This window comes from Indicator indicator, chromosome 40 (assembly GCF_027791375.1).
Source record: "Indicator indicator isolate 239-I01 chromosome 40, UM_Iind_1.1, whole genome shotgun sequence".
NCBI classification, from domain to species: domain Eukaryota; kingdom Metazoa; phylum Chordata; class Aves; order Piciformes; family Indicatoridae; genus Indicator; species Indicator indicator.
The window spans coordinates 823,605-845,078 of NC_072049.1; the positions used below are offsets into that span (position 1 = coordinate 823,605).

At 56.1% G+C, this 21,474-nt stretch overlaps 1 protein-coding gene across 1 annotated transcript; it reads right to left on the bottom strand.

Moving 5' to 3' along the window:
• Nucleotides 1-924: 924 nt before the first annotated feature.
• LOC128978906 (uncharacterized) lies at nt 925-17,173 on the bottom strand. The gene is made up of 8 exons (XM_054396942.1): nt 17,131-17,173; nt 16,679-17,017; nt 16,316-16,606; nt 8,914-9,006; nt 7,308-7,373; nt 4,738-4,814; nt 3,260-3,383; nt 925-2,595 (listed from the first exon to the last, which is right to left on the bottom strand). Exons 1-7 carry the CDS (start codon nt 17,171-17,173, stop codon nt 3,288-3,290), a joined length of 1,005 nt encoding a protein of 334 aa, XP_054252917.1. The 3' UTR covers nt 925-2,595; nt 3,260-3,287.
• Nucleotides 17,174-21,474: the final 4,301 nt, after the last annotated feature.

Below are 21,474 nucleotides of genomic sequence, written 5' to 3' on the forward strand. Positions count from 1 at the left end.
AGAACTGGAGGCAGGATTGGAGATGGGATCTCAGCAGAGCAGAGCCAAGGGGCAGAACCCTCTCCCTTGTCACATTCTGTTCACTGTGAATTTTCCCCTTTGTTTCCTCAGCTTCATTGCAGGGTTGAAAATCTCCACACCCCCCTGTCTTCAGGAGCTCTTTTTTGGAGCTCTCCCAGTGGTTTTCATCAGCTTCTGCAGTGACAAGGAGCCAGGAGGTGGCACTGCCAGGCAGTGCTTTTGGGTCTGCTTGCCTTCAGCAGCTCCTGGCCCTGGTTTGGGAGCCACTTGACTTCTGTAGGAAATGGAATGTTTTGGTTTTCTTAAGACTGGGAGGCTGGATAACCCCACAGCTGGGGGCTGGGGGACTGCCTAGGGTTGGGCTGTACCTGCTCTGACAGCCTGGAGAACTCCTACCAGGAGCTTTGAGGTCAAGGCAGTTTGGAGCTAGGGCCTGCAGGGATGTGGCCGTTTGAGCTCTGCCTGTTGGGTTGACTCAACCTCTGTTGAATTCCAGAGCTCCCCAGGTGTGTAACAGTCTGCAACCTGTGACGGAATGCGACGAATCTGCACAGATATACAGCATCCAAACCCCCCACAAACATGTGCAACCAACAGCCAAGCACAGCCAAGCCCCCTTTGCTTCCCCCAAGGCTTCTTCCTCAAGGGACCTCCCCTCCAAGCCAGAAGGAATCCCCCCCCCCCCCATGGCAGAAGACAGAGGGTCAAGAAGCAGAGAGGCTGTTAGACTTAGCTTGACAAGGTCAGTGTGGTGTCTCCAACCAGAAAAGCAGCAGCAGGCAGAAGCTGAGCAAGCTGAGTCCCAGACTGCCCAACTCCCCAACCTTGTTTGGAGCAGAGATTCTTAAACATTTCTCTCTCTCTTCTCCAATGGAAGTGTTTAGAGTAAGCTTTATTTGGCTCTCTTACACCCGAGAGTGATTTCTTTACATTCTTTCACCTTCTCTGCTCGAAAATTTGTCAAGGAAAATTAAAAAGGCAGTTTTAAAACCATCACACCAGACCATGGCAGGCACTCTCAGGACCTTGCAGGAGCTCTCAGGACCACATAGAAACACCTGGGTCGTGTTTGCCCTCCCTCCTTCTCTACAACTACCCCACTCAGTATGGAACTGATTTTTTTTTTTTTTTTTTTTTCCCAGCTGGGCCAAAAGGAGATTTCTAAACTCAGATTTCTTGACCACAACCCCAATTTCTGGCACAGTTTGTTCTCCATGGGGAGCTGGTGGGGGCTGTGTTGCTTGAAGGAGCTTTTTTCCTGGTCCAGCTTCTCATTGGAACCCAAATTTTGGTGGTGATTCTAGGAGATCAAGAGAATTCAGAGCAATTCTGGGGAAAGCCAACTGGAAAACTTCTTCCTGCTCTTTCTAGGAGCTATGAGCTGGGGTTAGCTGCTTGAAAAGGTCCTCTTGATAGCACCAGCACTGTACAAGTCTGGAATTTATTCTCCTTCTGCTGGTGTTCAGTGATGATTTACCAAACAAAACAACACTGCTGAACCCCACAAGCCTGGTGGATGCTTGATGGCACAAAGGGTTTGTCCCAACCCAGCCCCATTTATTGGGGTGACTTGAGAAGATGAAATGTGCTGAAGATGAGCCATTGTGTGGCCAAAAAGGCCACCAGCAGCCTGGCTTGGATCATCAGTGGTGTGGCCAGGAGGAAGTGATAGTGCCCCCGTGCTGGGCACTGGTGAGGTCACACCTCAAATCCTGAGCTCCTCACTCCAGGAAGGACACTGAGGGGCTGGGGGAGGTCCAGAGAAGGGCAACAAAGCTGGGGAAGGGTCTGGAGAACAGGGCTAGGGAGGAGGAGCTGAGGGAACTTGGATTTTTAGCCTGGAGAAAAGGAGGCTGAAGGGAGACCTCATTGCTCTCTGCAACTCCCTGAGAGGAGGCTGGAGCCAGGTGGGGGTTGAGCTCTTCTGCCAAGGAACGAGGGACAGGGCAAGAGGAAATGGCCTCAAGTTGCCCCAGGGGAGGTTTGGATTGGCCACAAGGAACCATTTCTGTCCTGCAAGAGTGGTCAGGCATTGAAGCAGGCTGCCCAGGGAGGTGGTGGAGTCCCCATCCCTCCAGGTGTTGAAGAAACGTGGCCATGGCAGCTGGGGACCTGGGTCGGTGGCATGGTGGTGTCGGGTTGATGGTTGGACTCAATCCTGGGAGTCTTTTCCATCCAAAGCAGTTCTGTGAAAACCTGCAGCTGACCCCTAAAGTTTTGAGTTTTTCCTGGAGGAACGGGTGGGAACTTGGGGCAGGTTAGCTCAGGTCATGGCTGGCTGGGGCTGAAGCTTCTTGTGCTCTCCTGGAGGGTGTCGGTGGCTTCGCGCTGGAGACCGAAGGCTGATTGTGAGTCATTTTATTGGCAGGAATCCATATTTACAAGAGAAGGAGAGGAAATAGGAAAGAACTGGAGTCATGACAAAGCCCTGCGGTGTTTGCACAATGGCTGTGGCTCAGGAGGACACCATCCATCTATTGAAAGCTTTGTCCAGAAAACCAGAACCACACTGGCACCTTGGTTGTGGAGGACGGGACCTGCCGAGGTGCTGACGACGTCGCTCCTCAGCAAAGCCTGAAACGAGGGGACAGGGGGAGGAAGGAGCTGCCATGTCCTCCTGGTGTGCCTGAAGCCACAGCAGGCTTGCATGCACCTGGGGTGCCTGAGCACTAGGACCTAAAAGGGGGGTTTGGCTGGTTGGTGAGATCCAGTGTGGGCTGGGGGCACCAGAGTGGGCATGGACAGCGTTGGACCTTCCTACTGAAGGCTGCTTGCAAAGAGGTTGGGGTGGAGAATGGGAATGGCTTCAAACTGGGAGAAGCTGGATTGAGATGAGACATTAGGAAGAATTTTTTTTTTTTCCCTGTGAGGGTGGGGAGACACTGGAAGAGGTTGCCCAGAGAAGTTGTGGAGGCTCCAAACGTGGAAGTGTTCAAAGCCAAGTTAGATGAGGCCTTGAGCAACCTGATCTAGTGGAAGGCATCCCTGCCCAAGGCAGGGGGTTGGAACTGAATGATCCTTAAGGTCCCTTCCAACCCAGTCTGGGATTGTATGAAAAATATCCTGCAATGCATTTTTAAGTCCCTGGTGGCAATTAAAGTTCCTGAGGTTGTCCCCAGCCTTGCAGCTGGATTCTTTCTTTAGGGAAAAAAAAAAAAAAAAAAAAAAAAATGGATTTTTGTTGGCTTTAAAAGATGAGCTTTGAGTGAGGGTTTGAGTCCTTGCAGGGCTTTAGTACCTTCAGAGGAGGAGCTCAGGCATGGGGGTCATAGTAGGAACCCCAGGAGGCTGAGGAGGATGATGAGGGGGAGGTGGCACTGGAGGGACGATCCCACTGACTCCTGAAATTCCTCAAACTCCTCCTGGCAAGTCAACAAAAAACAAGTCAAAAAGCAGTGGCAGAGTTCATGTCCTAATGAGCTCCTCTGCCTTCCCAACTATCCCTAGGGATTGCTCTTGGGGGAAGCATCCTTCTCCCTCCTTCTCCTTTCCCCCTCCTTCTCCTTTCCCCCTCCTTCTCCTTTCCCCTCCTTCTCCTTTCCCTCTCCTTCTCCTTTCCCTCTCCTTCTCCTTTCCCTCTCCTTCTCCTTTCCCTCTCCTTCTCCTTTCCCCCTCCTTCTCCTTTCCCCCTCCTTCTCCTTTCCCCCTCCTTCTCCTTTCCCCCTCCTTCTCCTTTCCCCCTCCTTCTCCTTTCCCCCTCCTTCTCCTTTCCCTCTCCTTCTCCTTTCCCCTCCTTCTCCTTTCCCCTCCTTCTCCTTTCCCTCTCCTTCTCCTTTCCCTCTCCTTCTCCTTTCCCTCTCCTTCTCCTTTCCCTCTCCTTCTCCTTTCCCTCTCCTTCTCCTTTCCCTCCTTTCCCTCTCCTCCCTTTCCCTCTCCTTCTCCTTTCCCTCTCCTCTCCTTCCCTCTCCTTCTCCTTCCCTCTCCTTCTCCTTTCCCTCTCCTTCTCCTTTCCCACTCCTTCTCCTTTCCCTCTCCTTCTCCTTTCCCTCTCCTTTCCCTCCTCCTTCTCCTTTCCCTCTCCTTCTCCTTTCCCCTCCTCTCCTTTCCCTCCTTTCCTCCTCTCCTTCCCTCTCCTTCTCCTTTCCCTCTCCTTCTCCTTTCCCTCTCCTTCTCCTTTCCCTCTCCTTCTCCTTTCCCCCTCCTTCTCCTTTCCCCCTCCTTCTCCTTTCCTTCTCCTTCTCCTTTCCCTCTCCTTCTCCTTTCCCTCTCCTTCTCCTTTCCCCCTCCTTCTCCTTTCCCCCTCCTTCTCCTTTCCCCCTCCTTCTCCTTTCCCCCTCCTTCTCCTTTCCCCCTCCTTCTCCATAGCTGGTCCCCATCACTGAGACCTGGGAGGTGACATCCTCAAAGCCCTGCTGGTGCTGTGATGCATGAGTAGAGCAGGGAAAGGAATTACCTGGGATAGATTTACATGGGATTCATTTATGCCCAGAGAGATCCCTCACTGGGCCGAGTTTGATAGGATTTAATCAAGAAATCTTGGGAATTCCCCCTTCTCTGAGCTTCTCCAGCACAAACTGGCAGAACAAATCCTTGCCCAGCTGATCCTGGCTCTCGCATGGACACTTTTTGCCCAAACCGATGGGAGCTGTTGAGTGAGCAAGGCTTAAATCCACTGATTTCTTTTCTTTTCAGTAGTCTGGGAAGGAATGCTGCTGGGTTGGGGTTTGTTTTTTTTTTTTGGGGGGTGGGGGGGGTGGAATACAAAGTCCAACTCACCTCATAGGAGTACATGACGGTGGGGATCAGTGTGGTGTTCTCGGTGTAGTATTCTACCGTGGCGTACAAGTAGTCACCTGGAACAGAAGCACTGCCCTGATCAACCTGGGCCTCCACCCAGGGCACCCAGGCAAGCTTCTCACCTGCTCCAACCCCTTGGAGTCCTGGTGGACAGTCAGACATGAGACAGCAAGGTGCCTTCGTGGCCAAGAAGGCTTTGATGGTCTCCTGGAGGGACACAGGAGGGCGAGGGAAATTCTCCTGCCCCTCTACTCTGCCCTGGTGAGGTCACCTCTGGAGTACTGGAGCCAGCTCTGGGCTCTCCAGTTCAAGAGAAACTGGGAGCTACTGGAGAGAGGCTATGAGGATGACAAAGAGACTGGAACACCTGTCTGAGGAGGAAAGGCTGAGAGACTTGGGGCTGTTAAGCATGGAGAAGAGCAGCCTGGGAGGAGATCAGCTCAATGGAAGGGGCCAGGCTCTTTTCAGTAGTGTCCTGTGACAGGACAGGACAAGGGGCAGTGGACACAAACTGGAACCCAGGAAGTTCCACCTCAACAAGAGGAGAAACTCCTTTGGTGTGAGGATGCTGGAGCAGGCTGCCCAGAGAGGTTGTGGAGTCTCCTTCTCTGGAGACTTTCAATCCCCATCTGGAAATGTTCTGGTGACCTGCCCCAGGTGACCCTGCTTTGGCAGAGGGGGGGTGGGAGTCAGTGGTCTCCACAAGTCCCTTTCAACCCCTACCATTCTGTGATTCCAAGCACTCTGATAACACCACCAGTAACTCCCAGCAGCCAGCTCCATGGGCTGGAAACTGAATTTCAGAGGCTGCTGGGGTTGAGGGTTGGGTTTGCTGGCGATGGCAGCCAGCTGGGTGGTGAGGAGTCCGTTCTGCTGCAGCAATCAAAGCCAATGTCCCCATGCAGGAGCAGCCAATGTGGTTCTCTCTGCTCTCCATCCATCTCAGTAACCTGCTTAGCTCCCCAGGATGTGGTTTCAGACGGTGAAGAGACCCATCAGGGGCAGAAGAGCTCCAGAAAGATGTCTTCTAACTCTGCTTTTCATCTTGGTTTGTGTTTTCCCACCAAAGCATCACTTCATTTATCTCAGTGAGAGCCATTTGGTGGCAAGGCATGTTCAGGTCAGGTTGTTTGGGGCTCTGAGCAACCTGCTGTGGTTGAAGACGTCCCTGCTGACTGCAGGAGGGTTGGACTGGATGAGTGCTCAAGGTCACAGAGCATCAAGGTTGGAAAAGACCTCTGAGATCAAGTCCAACCATCAACCCAACACCACCATGCCCACCAAACCCTGTCCTGAAGCAAAGGGTCCCTTCAAACCCAAAGCATTCTGTGGTTCCATTTCCTGCAGGTTACTCCTCTTTGTATCAGAGGTTCCTGGTGTGGTTTCTTTTCAGGGAAGCTACAGAGGCTGCTTTTAAAGCTGGTGGAGATACCAGGCACCCATTTCACTCCAGTGACACTGAAGAGGGTTAGGGGCACCTGTGCTCTGTCCACTTCCACACCTAACACCCACCCCTCAGCAAACCTCCTCCTCCTCCATCTAACCAGCATCTCCCCAGCCCTCAGAGCCATCCTCTTGTAAAGCTCTGATGGACCTCAGCCCATGGCAGCCCATTTGTTTCCTTCAGCTTTGAGTTTGAGGGGACTGAGGTTTGTGTTGGTGGCAGCACAGGGAGCATGAGAGGAGATCCTGTGTGACCTGCCCCAGGCAATCCTGCTCTGGAAGGAGGGTTGGACTCAGTGGTCTCTGGAGATCCTTTCCAATCCCTGATATCCTGTGAGCAGGTTATAATTGCAGAGGATTTGATTGCCCAGAGAAGCTGTGGCTCCAAACCTGGAAGTATTCAAAACCAAGTCTTTGTGTGAAAGAGGAATCATGGAATCATGGAATGGTTTGAGTGGGAAGGGACCTCTAAAGCTCATCCAGTCCAAGCTCCTACAGCCAGCAGGGATATCCCCAACCAGACCAGGTTGCTCGGAGCCCCAAACAACCTGACCTGGGATGGTTCCAGGGATGAGGCATCTCCCACCTCTCTGGGCAACCTGAGCTAGGCTCTCCCCACCCTCAGCATCACCAGTTTCTCCTTCTGTCCACTCTCAATCTCCCTCTTGCAGTTTCAAACCACGTCCCCTTGTCCTGGCACAATCTCCCCAGCTTTCTGATTGAAGAAGCTGGATTTAGACTGGAGAGGAGGAAGAAATTCTTCCCCACACAGTGAGGCACTGCATGAGGTTGCAGTGGTGTTGCCTGGAGGTGTTCAAGGCCAGGTTGGATGAGATTCTGAACAACCTGATCTAGTGGGAGGTGTCCCTGCCCACGGCAGGGGGGTTGAAACTAGATGGTCTTGAAGGTCCCTTTCAAGCCAAACCATTCTGTGATTCAGTGGCTTCTCAGTGCCTTTGCACTGTTTTTTACGGGTGAAACCTGATCTTGCCTGGTGGAGGCTGGAGGAGACCTCCCAGTATCCATTCCAATCCTGCTTATCCCAGTTCACTCCCACACTTTGCATAAAACACTGGGAAAGGAGGCAAGAAGTGAGGTTTGCTCACTGAAACGAGCTGCATAGTCGTATAAAAACTCTGTGATCTCCTCCTCTTCTGCTGTCTCAGCAATCCCTGAAAACAAACAGAGAAGCAGCAGATCATCACCCAGCACTCTCAGGGGGTGGGGATGGTTTTCCATGGATCCTTTCATGAATTTATTGCTTCGTGCAGAATTCTTTCCCCTGGTTCTGCCACAGGGGAGGTTGTTCACCCTCTGATCAGCTTCACGGCCTCCTCCGAACCCTCTCCAGCAGTTCCACGTCCTTGTGCTGGGAGCACCAGAACTGGGCACAATGCTGCAGGTGGGGGTCTCAGCAGAGCAGAAGGGCAGAACCATCTCTCATCCTGCCTCTTTGACCCATCTGATTCCCATCCTGAGCTTTTGGGGGAAAATGGGATTGAACTGAGAAGCTGAATCGTGGAACGTGACCTATCCACCCCCCACCTTCCCACGCCTGCCCTCAAAACCCTTTCTTGGCTCCAGCAGCCCCAGCTCTCGTGGGCTCTTGGGAGATGCTGTCCCAGGCACAGAGCTTTCTGAGAAAGTTACTCCCAGTTGGATTTGCTCTGGAGCTGTGCTAAGAATAACAAGAGAAGCATCGAGCAAAAAGCTTCCATCTGGAAATACCACCCCCAGCACTGCTGCTTTTAACCCCTCGTGTGATGGTTTCAGTTTGGCTCCAGCACGGTTGAGGGGAAGCAGGAGGAAGAAGGCTTTTTGTGGCTGGCAGGCAGGGCAGAGCTGCCACTTCCCAGTTCCTCACCCCTCAACCAGTTCTCCACTCTGCCTTCCCAGCAGCATTGCCTCCTTGCTGTGTGTTTGTCCCTAACTAGCTTCAGGTTCATGCCTCTAACCTGCTGCCGCTGCACAGCCCCTGACTGCAAGCTCCTAAGTGCCCACCTGAGGCGTCAGGAAATCCTGCTTGCAGGGGGGGGGGGGACTTGGGGGAGGTGTACGTCCCCTTTGCCTGCATTTTGTCTCTCTTAACAACTCCCAGCTGCCTACTGCAGATTATTTTGAATGCAGTGTGGAAAACACTTGTTAGCAGACTCTGGTCTGCAAGCACAGACCACATCCTCCAGGCAAGGACCACGTTCTCCAAGCACAGACTTTCTTCTCCGAGCAGGGACAATATTCAGGGAGTTGGAACTGGATGATCTTCCAGGTTCCTTCCAAGATAAACCATGCAATGGATCTATTCCCCAGGCAGGGACAACATTCCCCAAGCACAGATTTTATTCTCTGGGCAGGGACAATATTCCCCAGGCACAGACTTTCTTCTGCAAGCACGGACCCCGTTCTCTGAGCACTCTGAGTACTCTCCAAGCACCCACTTCCCTCTAACGTTTATTGATTCCTCAACATTTGCCCCTTGTTGTTTTGTTTTGTAACTGCTGAGCCCATCTCCCAACAAACATCTCAAAACCTTCCATCCCCCACTCCCCCAGGCCCCACCCTGACTGTCATGCAGCAGCATCCTGGCAGCGAAGGAATAAAGCAACCCCAAGCACTTCAGCAACGTGGTGGAAATAAACCAAAAGCTGGAAGAGCAGGGGGAAAAAAAAAAAAAACAAAAAACACAAAAGCAAAAAAAGAGCTCAAAGTATTTACCTGGTGAAAAATGAAGAACCAAAAGTGCTGCAATTAAAAAGTTCCTCATCCTCTGCCTGGGTGCCGTCCACCGGTGCGGCTGCTGGAGAATTTCTTGTCCCAGCAGAGGCAGGAAATGACTCTGGTGAGGGCTGGACCCTGCAGCCTCCAGAGAAGACAACTTCTTCTGCAGTTTGCAATGTCAGTTTGGGCTGGAGTTGTCCTGACTGGGTTGGAAGATGTGAGATGCTCCTGACGCTACCCCAGGACGGAAGATTTTTCTCTGTGCGAAGATTCTGTGGAGGGTTTGAGTCGTAAATCTTGGGAATTCCTTCCTCAGGGAGGGTTTAGTGTGGCTGGATGAGCTCAGGAGGAGAGGGAGGATGGTTTTGATTATGTTGTAATGGAGTAAACCACAGTTATTAACAGCAAACCCCTCTCGTAGAGCAGACAGGAGATGAAGGCAGGAGCAATGCCTGGGAGTCAGACTGAGATCCCAACTTCCATTAAAGTCTTGGGGGATTTTTGTCTTGGCTTCATGTCACCTTCCCAGGCCTCAGTTTCTCCATCAGTAAGCAAAAACAGTTGCAGGCTGCTTTTGGTTTAGAGTGGATAGGAGCCATAGAATCATAGAATGGTTGGAAAAGAATCCAGATGGGCTGGAAGGGACCTTCAAGATCATCCAGTTCCAACCCCCTGCCATGGGCAGGGACACCTCCCACCAACCTCATCCAGCCTGACCTTGAACACCTCCAGGGAGGGGACAGCCACAACCTTCCCAGGCAACCTGTTCTGGTGTTTCACCACCCTTCATTGTAGAGAAATGCCCCCCTGGGATGTTTGAGGAGCCACCTTTGGTGTTTCCATCCACAGGGTGGTGGGATCTTGTTAACATCTTGTCAGCCACTTCTTTTCCTCTCTTCCCTAAAAATAAAACGAGGAGAACATTTCTTGGAAGGAGAACGAGGAGGACCTCAACATTTTCCTCTTCTGCTTCGTAGGGAACAGCTGTCTGGTGCAGGCAAACCTCCAAGGAGATAACATGATGCTGGTGGAAACTGGTGGTAGCTGGGGTGTGAAGCAGGAGCAGAAGGTTCTGCTCTGGCCAGCCTGATCTGGTGTGAGGTGTCCCTGCCCATGGCAGGGGGGTTGGAACTAGATGATCCTTGTGGTCCCTTCCAACCCTGACTGATTCGAGGACTCTATGATTCTAAGGTAAATTTTGCTGTCACCCAGCTGGTTCTGGGACAGCACATGGGATGGGGGCTGCTGGGGGGTGCTGAGATCTTGGGGAATTCATTGTTTATGCAGCAGGTTTTGTGGACTCTTGAGCATGGCAGTAGGTGGTGGGGTGTGTGGGGATGAGGTGCAGGAGGTGGATGGTGGCAAACAGAGACAGAAGGCAGCAGAGGAAAAGGAGAAAGGAAGAGAGGAGCTGTGTTTGGAGATGGGGTAGAATCAAGTTATGGAATGGTTTGGGTTGGAAGAGACCTCTAAGAGAGGTCTAAGAGACCCAGCACTGCCAGGTCACCACTAAAGCATTGGCCTTCAGCACCACATCTCCACATCAGGAGCAGTCCTTGCTTTCAAATTCATGGCACAAGGCTGAGAAGGGCACTGCCCACCACTGCTGTCCCACCTGGTTGCCCCACAGACATCCACACCTGTCCCACACCAGCCCCGTGGCCCCCACTCAGTCCCAGGCCAGCTGTTTGCCATTCAAGCCACCAAAACTCTCACTTCTGTTTTCTCCTGAGAGAGAGGAAGCACCAGAGCCAGAGTCCCACAGGAGGAGGCACCCACCCAGGGACAGGGGGAGACACTGGAGCGTGTCCAGAGAAGGGCAACAAAGCTGGTGAAGGGTCTGGAGAACTTCTGAGGAGTGGCTAAGGAACCTGGAGTTATTCAGCCTGGAGAAGAGAAAACTGAGGGGAGACCTTCAGGCTCTCCACGACTCCCTGAGAGGAGGCTGGAGGGGGGGTTGGGCTCTTCTGCCAAGGAACAAGGGACAGGGCAGGAGGAAATGGCCTCAAGTTGCCCCAGGGGAGGTTCAGGTTGGACATGAGGAACAATTTCTGCTCTTTGAGGGTTGTCCAGGGCAGTGGTGGAGTCCCCATCCCTTGAGAGGTTTCAGAGCCTTAGGGATGTGGTGCTGAGGGCTATGCTTTGGTAGTGCCCTGGCAGTGCTGGGTAAAGGGTTTGGCTCCATGATCTGCAAGGTCTCTTCCAACCAAAACAATTCCCTGATTCCAGGGTGCTGGGAAACAGGCTCCAGATTTCAAGTTGCATTTCTGGACACGAAAAGGAACCACTCTATTTTTGTTCCTTTTTTTTTTTTTTTTTCCTTTTCACTTTGTTCTTACTCTCTTTCCACCTCTCCCAACACAGCTCCCAAACATCACCTGAAGAGCAGCCAACAAAAGCAGCCAAACCAACATTTCTTCCCACTCCCAGGGACATTGTGATCCTGGGTAAGCTGCTGTGGGTGACCCCACTAGAACAGGGGGGTTGGATGAGATCATCTCCAGAGGTCCCTTCCAATCCTCGTGCAGTTCAACAAATCAAACTGCAAGGTCCTGCTCTGGGCTGGGATATCCTTGCTCTCAATCCGGGCTGGGGCTGGTGAGCTTGAGAGCAGCCCTGCAGAAAAGGACTTGGGGTGCTGATGGGTGAGAAGCTGGACAAAAGCCAGCACTGGGCTCTTGCAGCCCAGAAGGTCAATGGCAGCCTGGACTGCACCAGAAGAAGAGTGGCCAGAGATGGAGGGAGAGGATTCTGCCCCTCTGCTCTGCTGAGACCCCACCTACAGCACTGCATCCAGCACTGGGACCCCCAACACAAGAGAGACATGGACCTGCTGCTGAGTGTCCAGAGGAGGCCACAAAGATGTTCAGAGGGCTGGAGCACCTCCCCTGTGGGGACAGGCTGAGAGGGTTGAGGTTGTTCAACCTGGAGAAGAAAAGGCTCCAGGGAGACCTTAGAGCTGCATTTCAATATCTACAGGGAGGCTGAGGAGGGACTTCAGAAGGGGCTGTGGGGATAGGATGAGGGGCAGTGGTTTGAAAGTGGAGCAGGGCAGGTTTAGGTTGGGCATGAGGAGGAAGTTCTGCACAATGAGGCTGGGCAGACACTGGGACAGGCTGCCCAGGGACATGGTTGAAGCCCCATCCCTGAAGACTTTGAGATCTGACTCAATGTAGCAGAGGGGGCAGTGGTTTGAAAGTGGAGCAGGGCAGGTTTAGGTTGGGCATGAGGAGGAAGTTCTGCACAATGAGGCTGGGCAGACACTGGGACAGGCTGCCATGAGCTCTGCACTGGGCTGGGCAGACACTGGCGGACAGGTGCCCAGGGATGTTAGTCGCAGGCTCCATCCTGAAGACACTCAAGATCTGACTCAACGTGGCAGCCATCGGGCAGCCTGACTCCCAGACTGGAGGCTGTCCCAGCTGAGGGGGGGCAGTGGTTTGAAACTGGAGCAGGGCAGGTTTAGTTTGGGCATGAGGAAGAAGTTCTGCACAATGAGGCTGGCAGACACTGGACGGCTGCCAGGGGGGGCGTGGGGGGGGCGGAGGCAGGGAGGGGGTGACACTGGGACAGGCTGCCCAGGGATGTGGTCGAGGCTCCATCCCTGAAGACACTCAAGATCTGACTCAACGTGGCAGCCTGGGCAGCCTGCTCCAGCTGGAGGTGTCCCTGCTGAGGGGGCAGTGGTTTGAAAGTGGAGCAGGGCAGGTTTAGTTTGGGCATGAGGAAGAAGTTCTGCACAATGAGGCTGGGCAGACACTGGGACAGGCTGCCCAGGGATGTGGTCGAGGCTCCATCCCTGAAGACATCCAAGATCCGACTCAACGTGGCAGCCTGCTCCGGCTGGACGCGCCCCTGCTGAGTGCAGGGGGGTTGGACAAGGTGACCCTGGAGGGTCCCTTCCAGCCCAGTGCCATCTGTCAGCCCCTACCATTCCGAGTCTCTGATCTCCAGGCATCCAGCTCCGGAGGGGCTGACGCCATGGCCCCGAGGTGTGGCTGAGGTCAGCGCTGTCCCCGGCGCGGAAGGGCTGCCTCATTTCCCAGCTTTCATGGGCGGAAGTGTGACTGGAAGGGAAGCAGCAGCAGGCTGCTAACAATGCCATGTGCCCAGGAGAGGACATCAGCAGGATTCCTGCGGAAGTCCCCAAGGGGACATTGTTTGGTGGTTGTGCTGCTGGGGATGAGGAGATGGATGCAGCAAACCCGACCAATCCATTCCCTGATGGCTGTGAGGTGGAGAAGAGGAGGGTGGGGAGGAGACCTCAATGCTCTCTATGACTACCTGAGAGTAGGCTGGAGTGAGGTGGGGGTAGGTCTCTCCTCCCTAGGATCAGGTGATAGAAGGAGAGGAAATGGCCTGAGGTTGTGCCAGGCAAGGTTTAGGTTGGACACGAGGAACAATTTCTGTCCTGCAAGAGGCAGGCGTTGAACCAGGCTGCCCAGGGAGGTGGTGGAGTCCCCATCCCTGGAGGTGTTCAAGAAACCTGTGGCCATGGCACTTGGGGCCCTGGTTTGGTGGCCATGGTGGTGTTGGGTTGATGTTGGACTGGATGATCTTGAAGGGCTTCTCCAAGCCAAACAACTCTCTGATTTTGTCCCCACCCAGAGGTGGGTGAGGTGAGCTGCCTCATCCCATGGGAGTCTGTAGAGGGGTGGAAAGAGTTTGGGATGACAGGGTTGGGGCTGGTCCCATTCTCTGGGGGCTTGGCTGTTCTAAATAAAGCTCTCCTGACCTTGTGTCAATAGCAGCTGCTGGCCTCTGGCTGCTGCCGACCAGGGAGCATGGCACTGCCAGGGAGAGTCAGAAATGCCAACTGCAGAGAGCATGAAATAGAGAAAAAGGCTCTGGAAGAAGAAGGTTCCTTTAATCACCAGTTCCTTATGGCATAAAATAGGGAGGGGATTCTGCCCCTCTGCTGCACTCTCCTGAGAGTCCCTGCAGGGCTGGGGCAGCTCTGGAGTCATTAGCACAGCACAGACAGGGACCTGTTGGAGCAGGGCCAGAGGAGGCCACAGCACTGCTGGCAGGGCTGGAAGCCCTCTGCTGGGAGGCCAGGCTGAGAGAGTTGGGGGAGTTCAGCCTGGAGAGGAGAAGGCTCCAGGGAGACCTTCTGGAGCCCTTCCAGGGCTGAGCAGAAAGCTGGGGACAGAGTTTGGAGCAGGACCTGTGGTGGCAGGACAAGGGGAGGGATGGTTTGGAAGTACAAGAGGGAGATGGAGAGCGGAGAGAAGGAGAAATTGGTGGTGCTGAGGGTGGGCAGAGCCTGGCCCAGGCTGCCCAGGGGAGATGCCCCCTGGCTGGCACCAGCCCAGCTCAGGTTGTTTGGGGCTGTGAGCAGCCTGCTCTGGCTGGGGATGTCCCTGGGGACTGCAGGGCTTGGATGAGCTCTGAAGGTCCCTTCCACCCAGACCAGTGTGAGTCTGTGCTCCAGCCACCCCAACTGGTCATGTCTGGCCACTGGACAGCACTGGCTGGTCCAGCCCCACTTCACAGCTGCCCAAGGAGGGGTTTTGCATTTTTTTTTTTTCTGCAGTGTTTTGGTGCTGACAAACCCCAGAAATCAGCTTTCCAGGCACTTTTTGTGTGATCCCATCCACGAGCAGCCAGGAAAATTATTTGCTTTTGTGTTTATTAATGAATATTAAAAAAAAAAAAAAAACACAAATCTGCTACAGACCTTCCTCAAGAAGCTGAAAAAAAAAAATAATTTTCTCTCAGGGCTGGTGCTTCAATCTTGTCAGGAAAGCAAAATCCTCCTGCTTTTGGAAAAGCTCCTGCAAATTCCCAACTTGCTGATGGGGCTTTGTGTTCCAAGCACTCACCCTCCCAGCTCTCATCCCGTGCACCCCCACAGTTTTCCCCTTTTCTTTTTGGTTTTTCTCTCCTTTGTGGTTTTGGCAGAGTTGGGGCACTTCAGTGCCTTCACTCCTGGGGATCCTGCAAGAGAAAGCAAGACCTGGGGTTATTAAACCTCACTTTGTGTTCATGGAGCCAAAACAAACCCTCAGCACAGGATATTTTTTTTTTAGCTGCCCTGGGTGGGAGCGGGTGAGTGATGCTGGGGGGTGGTGCAAAAGGTGCTGCCTCCAGCTCACAAAGTGAAATATTTCACATCTACCCAATCTTTCTGCCAGATTTTGATGCTTTTTGAGGCAGCCTCAGCTGCCATGCAAAGGGCTGGGGAGCTGCAGTGCTCCCCTAAAAAAAAAAATGGATTTTGTAGGGACACACCAACACTTGGCTGTTCCTGGATCCAGCTGAGATTCACCCTGGATGTCACCCCACTGCTTTGGGGATGCTCCAGGGACGCAACCACAGCAGAATCAGCCCCAAAATGAATTTTCTCACCAGGCTGGGAGGGGGTTTCACCCCCACCCCCGTAAAATCTGCAGCCCCGGGGTGCTGGTCTTTGACCAGAGTGTCCTCAGGGCTCTGTAAATAGAAGAATTTCTCTCCAAGCAGGGCTGGAGGAAGTGGTTTTACCTCCTGGGTGACTCTCATGGGTTGGGAGGTGCAGAGGTGGCAGGGGACGGCGGGGGGGGGGGGGGGGTCACCCCCAGCTAGACGCCACCGGCAAAGCAGGATGGAGACCTGGAGCAGTAGAAGGAGGGAAACGCAGGACAGTCCCAGTGCCAGCGGCCAGGAAGGGCATCCCTCTGTCACGGGGACACAGGGAGTTGAGAGAAGCAGGGAGAATGTGGGTTGGGGTCGCTCCAGGGAGCTATCAGCCTCCCAAACGGGCATCAGCACAGAGCACCCCCAAAAACAGGGAGTCAGGGCTCAGCATCCCCTAAAATGGATGACCAGGGGGCTGAGCATCTCTAAAGTAGGAGGTCAGGGTTGAGTAACCCCCACAGATGTGGGGGGTCAGGGCTGAGTATCCCCCAAAACGGGAGGTCAGGGCTAAGCATCTCCCAAAATGGGGGGGGGGGCGGGGGGGGGGAGTGGGCAGGGCTTAGCACCCCCCCAAAACGGGGGGGGGGGGAGGGGAAGGGAGAGGGGCGGCGGGGTCGGAGCTGTGCAAGGCAAGGACATTGCAGTTCAAAGCCTTCCAGCGCGGGGAGATCCCAGCGAGGAGATCCCAGCGAAGAGATCAGGGAGGGGATGGGTGGAGGATGGGGAGATCCCAGCGAGGAGATCCCAGCGAAGAGATCAGGGAGGGGATGGGTGGAGGATGGGGAGATCCCAGCGAGGAGATCCCAGCGAAGAGATCAGGCAAGGGGATGGGAGGGATTTCCAAACTGTATCCTAAGGAGGAGGGATCGGGATGCGGGGATTTCCTTCCTGAGGGATGGCTGAAAGAGCTGGGATGCAGGGGGTGGATAGAGGCTGGGATGTGCCATGCCGGGGGGGCAGTGGGATGGATTAAAGTGTCGTCCCCCCCCGGATTCCTTACCGATGGTAACACCGAGGGTCCTGCCCGTGCTGTTCTCCGTGGCCGTGCAGGCTGCGGCCCCGTCCCACCGCTCGGCTGGGACCCAAGTGATGCTCCAGGCGCTGAGGACACCCTGATCATCCATGGTCGCCGCTGTCACAGGCGTCACCTCCCCGCCGGGCTGCCACTTCACCGTGTCCCAGCCCGGGGGGATATCGTAGAGGTGGCAGAGCACAGGGATGTTGGCCGGGGGCTGCCCAGGCTCCTCTGAGTCAACCGGCACCAGGATGGAGAGCTTGGGCTCGGTGGCATCTAAGGAAGGAAAGAAGGTGCTGGAGGGTGGCACAAATCCCCCAGCCACGATGTGACCTGCTGGGCACTCACCAGTGACGATGAGCCTGGTGCCATCCCCAAACTGGGGGGACTGTTTGGGGGGACCGGGGAAGCTGCAGTAATAAACCCCCGAGTCCTCCCTTTGCACGGGGCTGATGGTGAAGGAGAAGTTCCACAACTTTTCTATCCTTCCTGAGTATTTTCCCATCGGACGGCAGAAACTGGTCTGGTGGTAAATCAAGAGCAAACCCCCTCCTGGCTTCTCCTTGTACCAAGTCACCTGCCGGTTGTGCTCTGGAATGCGACAGCTCAGCTCCACCTTCTGCCCAGGACGCACCCAGAGCTCTCTTGGGCTTTGCTGGACCTGCGTCTTCTCCACCGAGGCAGCTCCTGCATGAGGGCAGCTTTCCGTTGGATTTTCTGCACTTTCCAAGAGTGTTTTGGAGGTTGAAAAGCCCCAGATCAGCAAATCTCACCCCGGGTAGGAGCTGGGGGAAACGCACCTGGCAGGAGGAGCAGGAGGGTCCCCAGCAGCCTGTAGGGCATGGTGGCCAAAATCCTTTCTCCAGGGAGATCTTCTCTCCGTCCTGCAGATTTTTGTCTCCTTCCCAGGCTGTTGGGCTGGGGGGGACTCTGACAGACGAGGCCCCCCGGGGCTGTTGGTGGCCACACGCCCTGGAAAAGGTCAAAGGAGGCACCGCAGGAGCTGGCCCTGCCCCAGCCAGCACGGGGGCGGGGGGGGGAGGGGGAGGGTCCCCCACGTGTGCGTCCCCGCAGCGTGGTACTTTCCAGACTCAGACACCTCCGTGGGTGTTGGAAATTGGGTGGAAACTGTGACTTTGCCACCCATCCCCCACCCATGAGGCCATTTTTGGGGTGGGTTTGATGCTGGGGAGGGTTTGAGAGTCCCGGGAACCATCAGCCCGGGGAGGTTATTTAGGATTTGGGCAGCTAAGGGATGGAATTCGGGGAGGGAATTCGAGAAGAGATCCCGAAATCCTTTGGCTCTTGCTTCCAAAACTGGGTTTTCATTCCAGCCCCGCGTTGCAATGTGGGGGTTTCACCCCCCAGGCAGCCCTCTGAGCACCCCTGGCCTCTCTCATCTCAAGTTTTCCTCCTCTCCCAGACAAACCTCTTGCTCTTCCTTCACCTTGGGGCTGGATTTCCCTAGATTCTCGCATGAGATCCATTGGGAACTGCCCTCTGGACCACGGCACCCAGCTCCAGCAGGACTAATTCAAGATGTGGAGCAGATTTCTCTGCCTCTCTGCAGCAGCTGTGGGGCTCTGCTCGAGCTGGAGCTGGCTGCGGTCAGTCCTTGCCATTGCATTTTGTCACCTTTTGGGGGTTTATCGACAGCAAACCTCTTCCCCTACCCCCCCACCCCTCCCCAGCAATGGGGCTTGAGATGTTTTTCAGTGCCTCTTTGGCTGCTGGCCCATTTGTGCCCAACCACAGCAGGAAAGGCAGTGGTGGGGCCGGGGTGCTGGGGGTGGGGGGGAGGGGGCAGGGGTGCTGGGGCTGCTGGGGGGGGCTGGGGGTGGTTTTGCAGCTTTTTAGTCCCCTTGATGGAAGTTATTTTTTTTTTGGGGGGGGGGGGGGTGGAATGACCATCAAATGCTGCAGGGAATTGTCCCCAGAGCAGTGCTGGCAGTGGCATTTCTGTGATTTCAGAATGTTTGGGACCCAGCTGGGCTTGGGGGAGGATTCTTCTCCAGTCTGCTCCTGGCTAGGGCCATCTCCAGCCCCAAAATATTTAGCCTCCCCCCAAATTTCCCCCTTCAAGCCTGGTCCCAGCTAGTGGCCTGCAGCATCTCCCTCAGGATTTGCCTCCATAAATGGTTTTCTCCCCATTTTGGAGGTTTGGAGGTGGGGGGGGGGGAGGAGGAGGTCAGCATCCCTTCTGCTCAGCACACTCCCCAGGTGGTTTTGTTTGGGGTTTATTTTTTGCCCCACAATGCCCCCCCCCAAAAGCACCCAATTTTTTCTCAGAGGCTTCAAAAGCAGGGAGGTGAAGTGCAGACGGAGCCATCCCACCCCCAGGAGCTTCCTGCCAGGGATGCTCTGGGATGCAGCACGTGGCCAGGCGGCCTCCACGTCCCCAGTGACGAAGCCAGGGGGTGTGGGGGGTGCCACTGCCCAGGGCACCCTGTGGTTGCAGCAGCTCTGCAGAAGGGCTTGACCCCAGGGAGGAGCTGGGCCCTCTGGTGTGACTCTGATGACCCATGGCAGCTGGGGGCTTGCTGGTCACCACAGGGCTGCTGTGGCTCCATCTGCGTGGGTGACAAGGGACAGGGCTGGGGACAAGGGGAGGACAAGCCTTGGTTTGAGGAGATTTTTGGAGAGGTGGGGAGGCGTGGAAGGGACAGAGAAGGTGGGGTGGGATGGAGAAGATGGAGGGGATGGAGGAGGTGAAAAGATGGAGGAAATGGAGGGGATGTGGAGGGGATGGAGGGGATGGGGGGGATGGAGGGGATGGAGGGGGATGGAGGGGATGTGGAGGGGTGGAGGGGATGGGGGGGGGATGGAGGAGGGTGGAGGGGTGGAGGGGTGGGAGGGGATGGGGAGGGGATGGGGGGGAGGGGGGGATGTGGAGGGGATGGAGGGGGTGGGAGGGGAGTGGAGGGGAGGTGGAGGGGATGGGGGGGATGTGGAGGGGATGGAGGGGGTGGGGAGGGGATGGGGGGTGGGGAGGGGGTGGAGGGGAGGTGGAGGGGGAGGGAGGGGGGGGTGGGAGGGGATGTGGAGGGGATGTGGGGGGGGGAGGGGTGGAGGGGGTGGAGGGGATGGGGAGGGGGGGGGGGAGGGGAGGGGGTGGGGGGATGGGGAGGGGATGTGGAGGGGATGTGGAGGGGGGGAGGGGTGGAGGGGAGTGGGGGGGGGAGGGGAGGGGGGGGGATGTGGAGGGGGTGGGGAGGGGATGGGGGGGGGGGGAGGTGGAGGGGATGTGGAGGGGGGTGGGAGGGGATGGGAGGGGATGGGGAGGGGAGGTGGAGGGGGATGTGGAGGGGATGGAGGGGATGTGGAGGGGATGTGGAGGGGATGTGGAGGGGATGTGGAGGGGATGTGGAGGGGATGTGGAGGGGATGTGGAGGGGTGGGAGGGGATGTGGAGGGGATGTGGAGGGGATGTGGAGGGGTGGAGGAGATGTGGAGGGGGTGGAGGGATGTGGAGGGGATGTGGAGGGGAGTGGAGGGGATGGGAGGGGAGTGGAGGGGATGTGGAGGGGATGGGGAGGGGATGTGGAGTGGATGTGGAGGGGATGTGGAGGGGATGTGGAGGGGGATGGGGGGTGGAGGGGATGTGGAGGGGATGGAGGGATGTGGAGGGGGTGGAGGGGATGGAGGGGATGTGGAGGGGATGTGGAGGGGATGGAGGGATGTGGAGGGGATGTGGAGGGGTGGAGGGGATGTGGAGGGGAGTGGAGGAGATGTGGAGGGGATGTGGAGGGGTTGGAGGGGATGTGGAGGGGATGTGGAGGGGATGTGGAGGGGATGTGGAGGGGATGTGGAGGGGATGGAGGAGATGTGGAGGGGATGTGGAGGGGATGTGGAGGGGATGGAGGGGATGTGGAGGGGATGTGGAGGGGATGTGGAGGGGTTGGAGGGGATGTGGAGGGGATGTGGAGGGGATAGAGCAGATGATGTTGGGGTTTGTGGTGGGGGTGAGCTGGGTGCTGGTGGAGGGAATGAGCCCCGGGTTGGTCCCCACAGCCCTGGCACTGCTGCTGAGGCTGCAGCAGCCCCAGTCTGTCCTGTTTGTGGATCCCGGGAAGCCAGTGGAGATCATCTGCGAGGCCAGCAAGGACATGGAGAGCAGAGACAGTGTGTCCTGGTACTGGTGTGGCAAGGGGAAGCCTGTCCTGATCGTGGGGTGCTGGGACAGGGCACAGGGGGAGTTCTCCTGCGAGTTTGGGAGGCACAAGGTCACCCTGCACATCGCCAGTGCCCGGCCAGAGCACGCTGGCATCTACCTCTGTGCCCACCTCTACGTCCACTACGAGTTTGGCAATGGCACCACGCTGCTGGTGGGAGGTAGGATGGTGGCTCTGCCTCCATGTCACCCCCTTCTTACCCATGGCCCCCATCCCCTGCCACTCTCCTGTCCCCCTCCAGCATCCTCCATCCCCATCTACACCCCTTGTCCCTTTTCCCTCTCCATCCCCTCCATCCCCTCCATCCCCTCTGTCCCCTCCATCCCCTCTGTCCCCTCTGTCCCCTCCATCCCCTCCATCCCCTCCATCCCCTCCATCCCCTCCATCCCCTGCATCCCCTCCATCCCCTCCGTCCCCTCCATCCCCTCCATCCCCTCCATCCCCTCCGTCCCCTCCATCCCCTCCATCCCCTCTGTCCCCTCTGTCCCCTCCATCCCCTCCATCCCTCCATCCCCTCCATCCCCTCCATCCCCTGCATCCCCTCCATCCCCTCCTCCCTCCATCCCCTTCCCCTCCATCCCTCCATCCCCTCCATCCCCTCCATCCCTCCGTCCCCTCCATCCCCTCCATCCCCTCGTCCCCTCCATCCCCTCCATCCCCTCCATCCCCTCCATCCCCCTCCCTCCCCCCATCCCCTCCGTCCCCTCCATCCCCTCCGTCCCCTCCATCCCCTCCATCCCCTCCATCCCCTCCATCCCCTCCGTCCCCTCCATCCCCTCCATCCCTCTGTCCCCTCCATCCCTCCATCCCCTCCCTCCATCCCCTCCTCCCCTCCATCCCCTCCATCCCCTCCATCCCTCCTCCCCTCTCCCCTCCATCCCCTCCATCCCCTCTCCCCTCCATCCCCTCCATCCCCTCCATCCCCTCCATCCCCTCTCCCCTCCATCCCCTCCCCTCCGTCCCCTCCATCCCC

Excerpts from the sequence above, each read along its gene's own strand:
- LOC128978906 (XM_054396942.1), bottom strand. The coding sequence starts at position 17,173 with ATGCCCTACAGGCTGCTGGGGACCCTCCTGCTCCTCCTGCCAG. Across the intron at positions 17,018-17,130 it reads CCTCCTGCTCCTCCTGCCAG|GAGCTGCCTCGGTGGAGAAG; the intron begins GTGCGTTTCCCC and ends GCCCTCATGCAG. Across the intron at positions 16,607-16,678 it reads CACCAGGCTCATCGTCACTG|ATGCCACCGAGCCCAAGCTC; the intron begins GTGAGTGCCCAG and ends TTCCTTCCTTAG.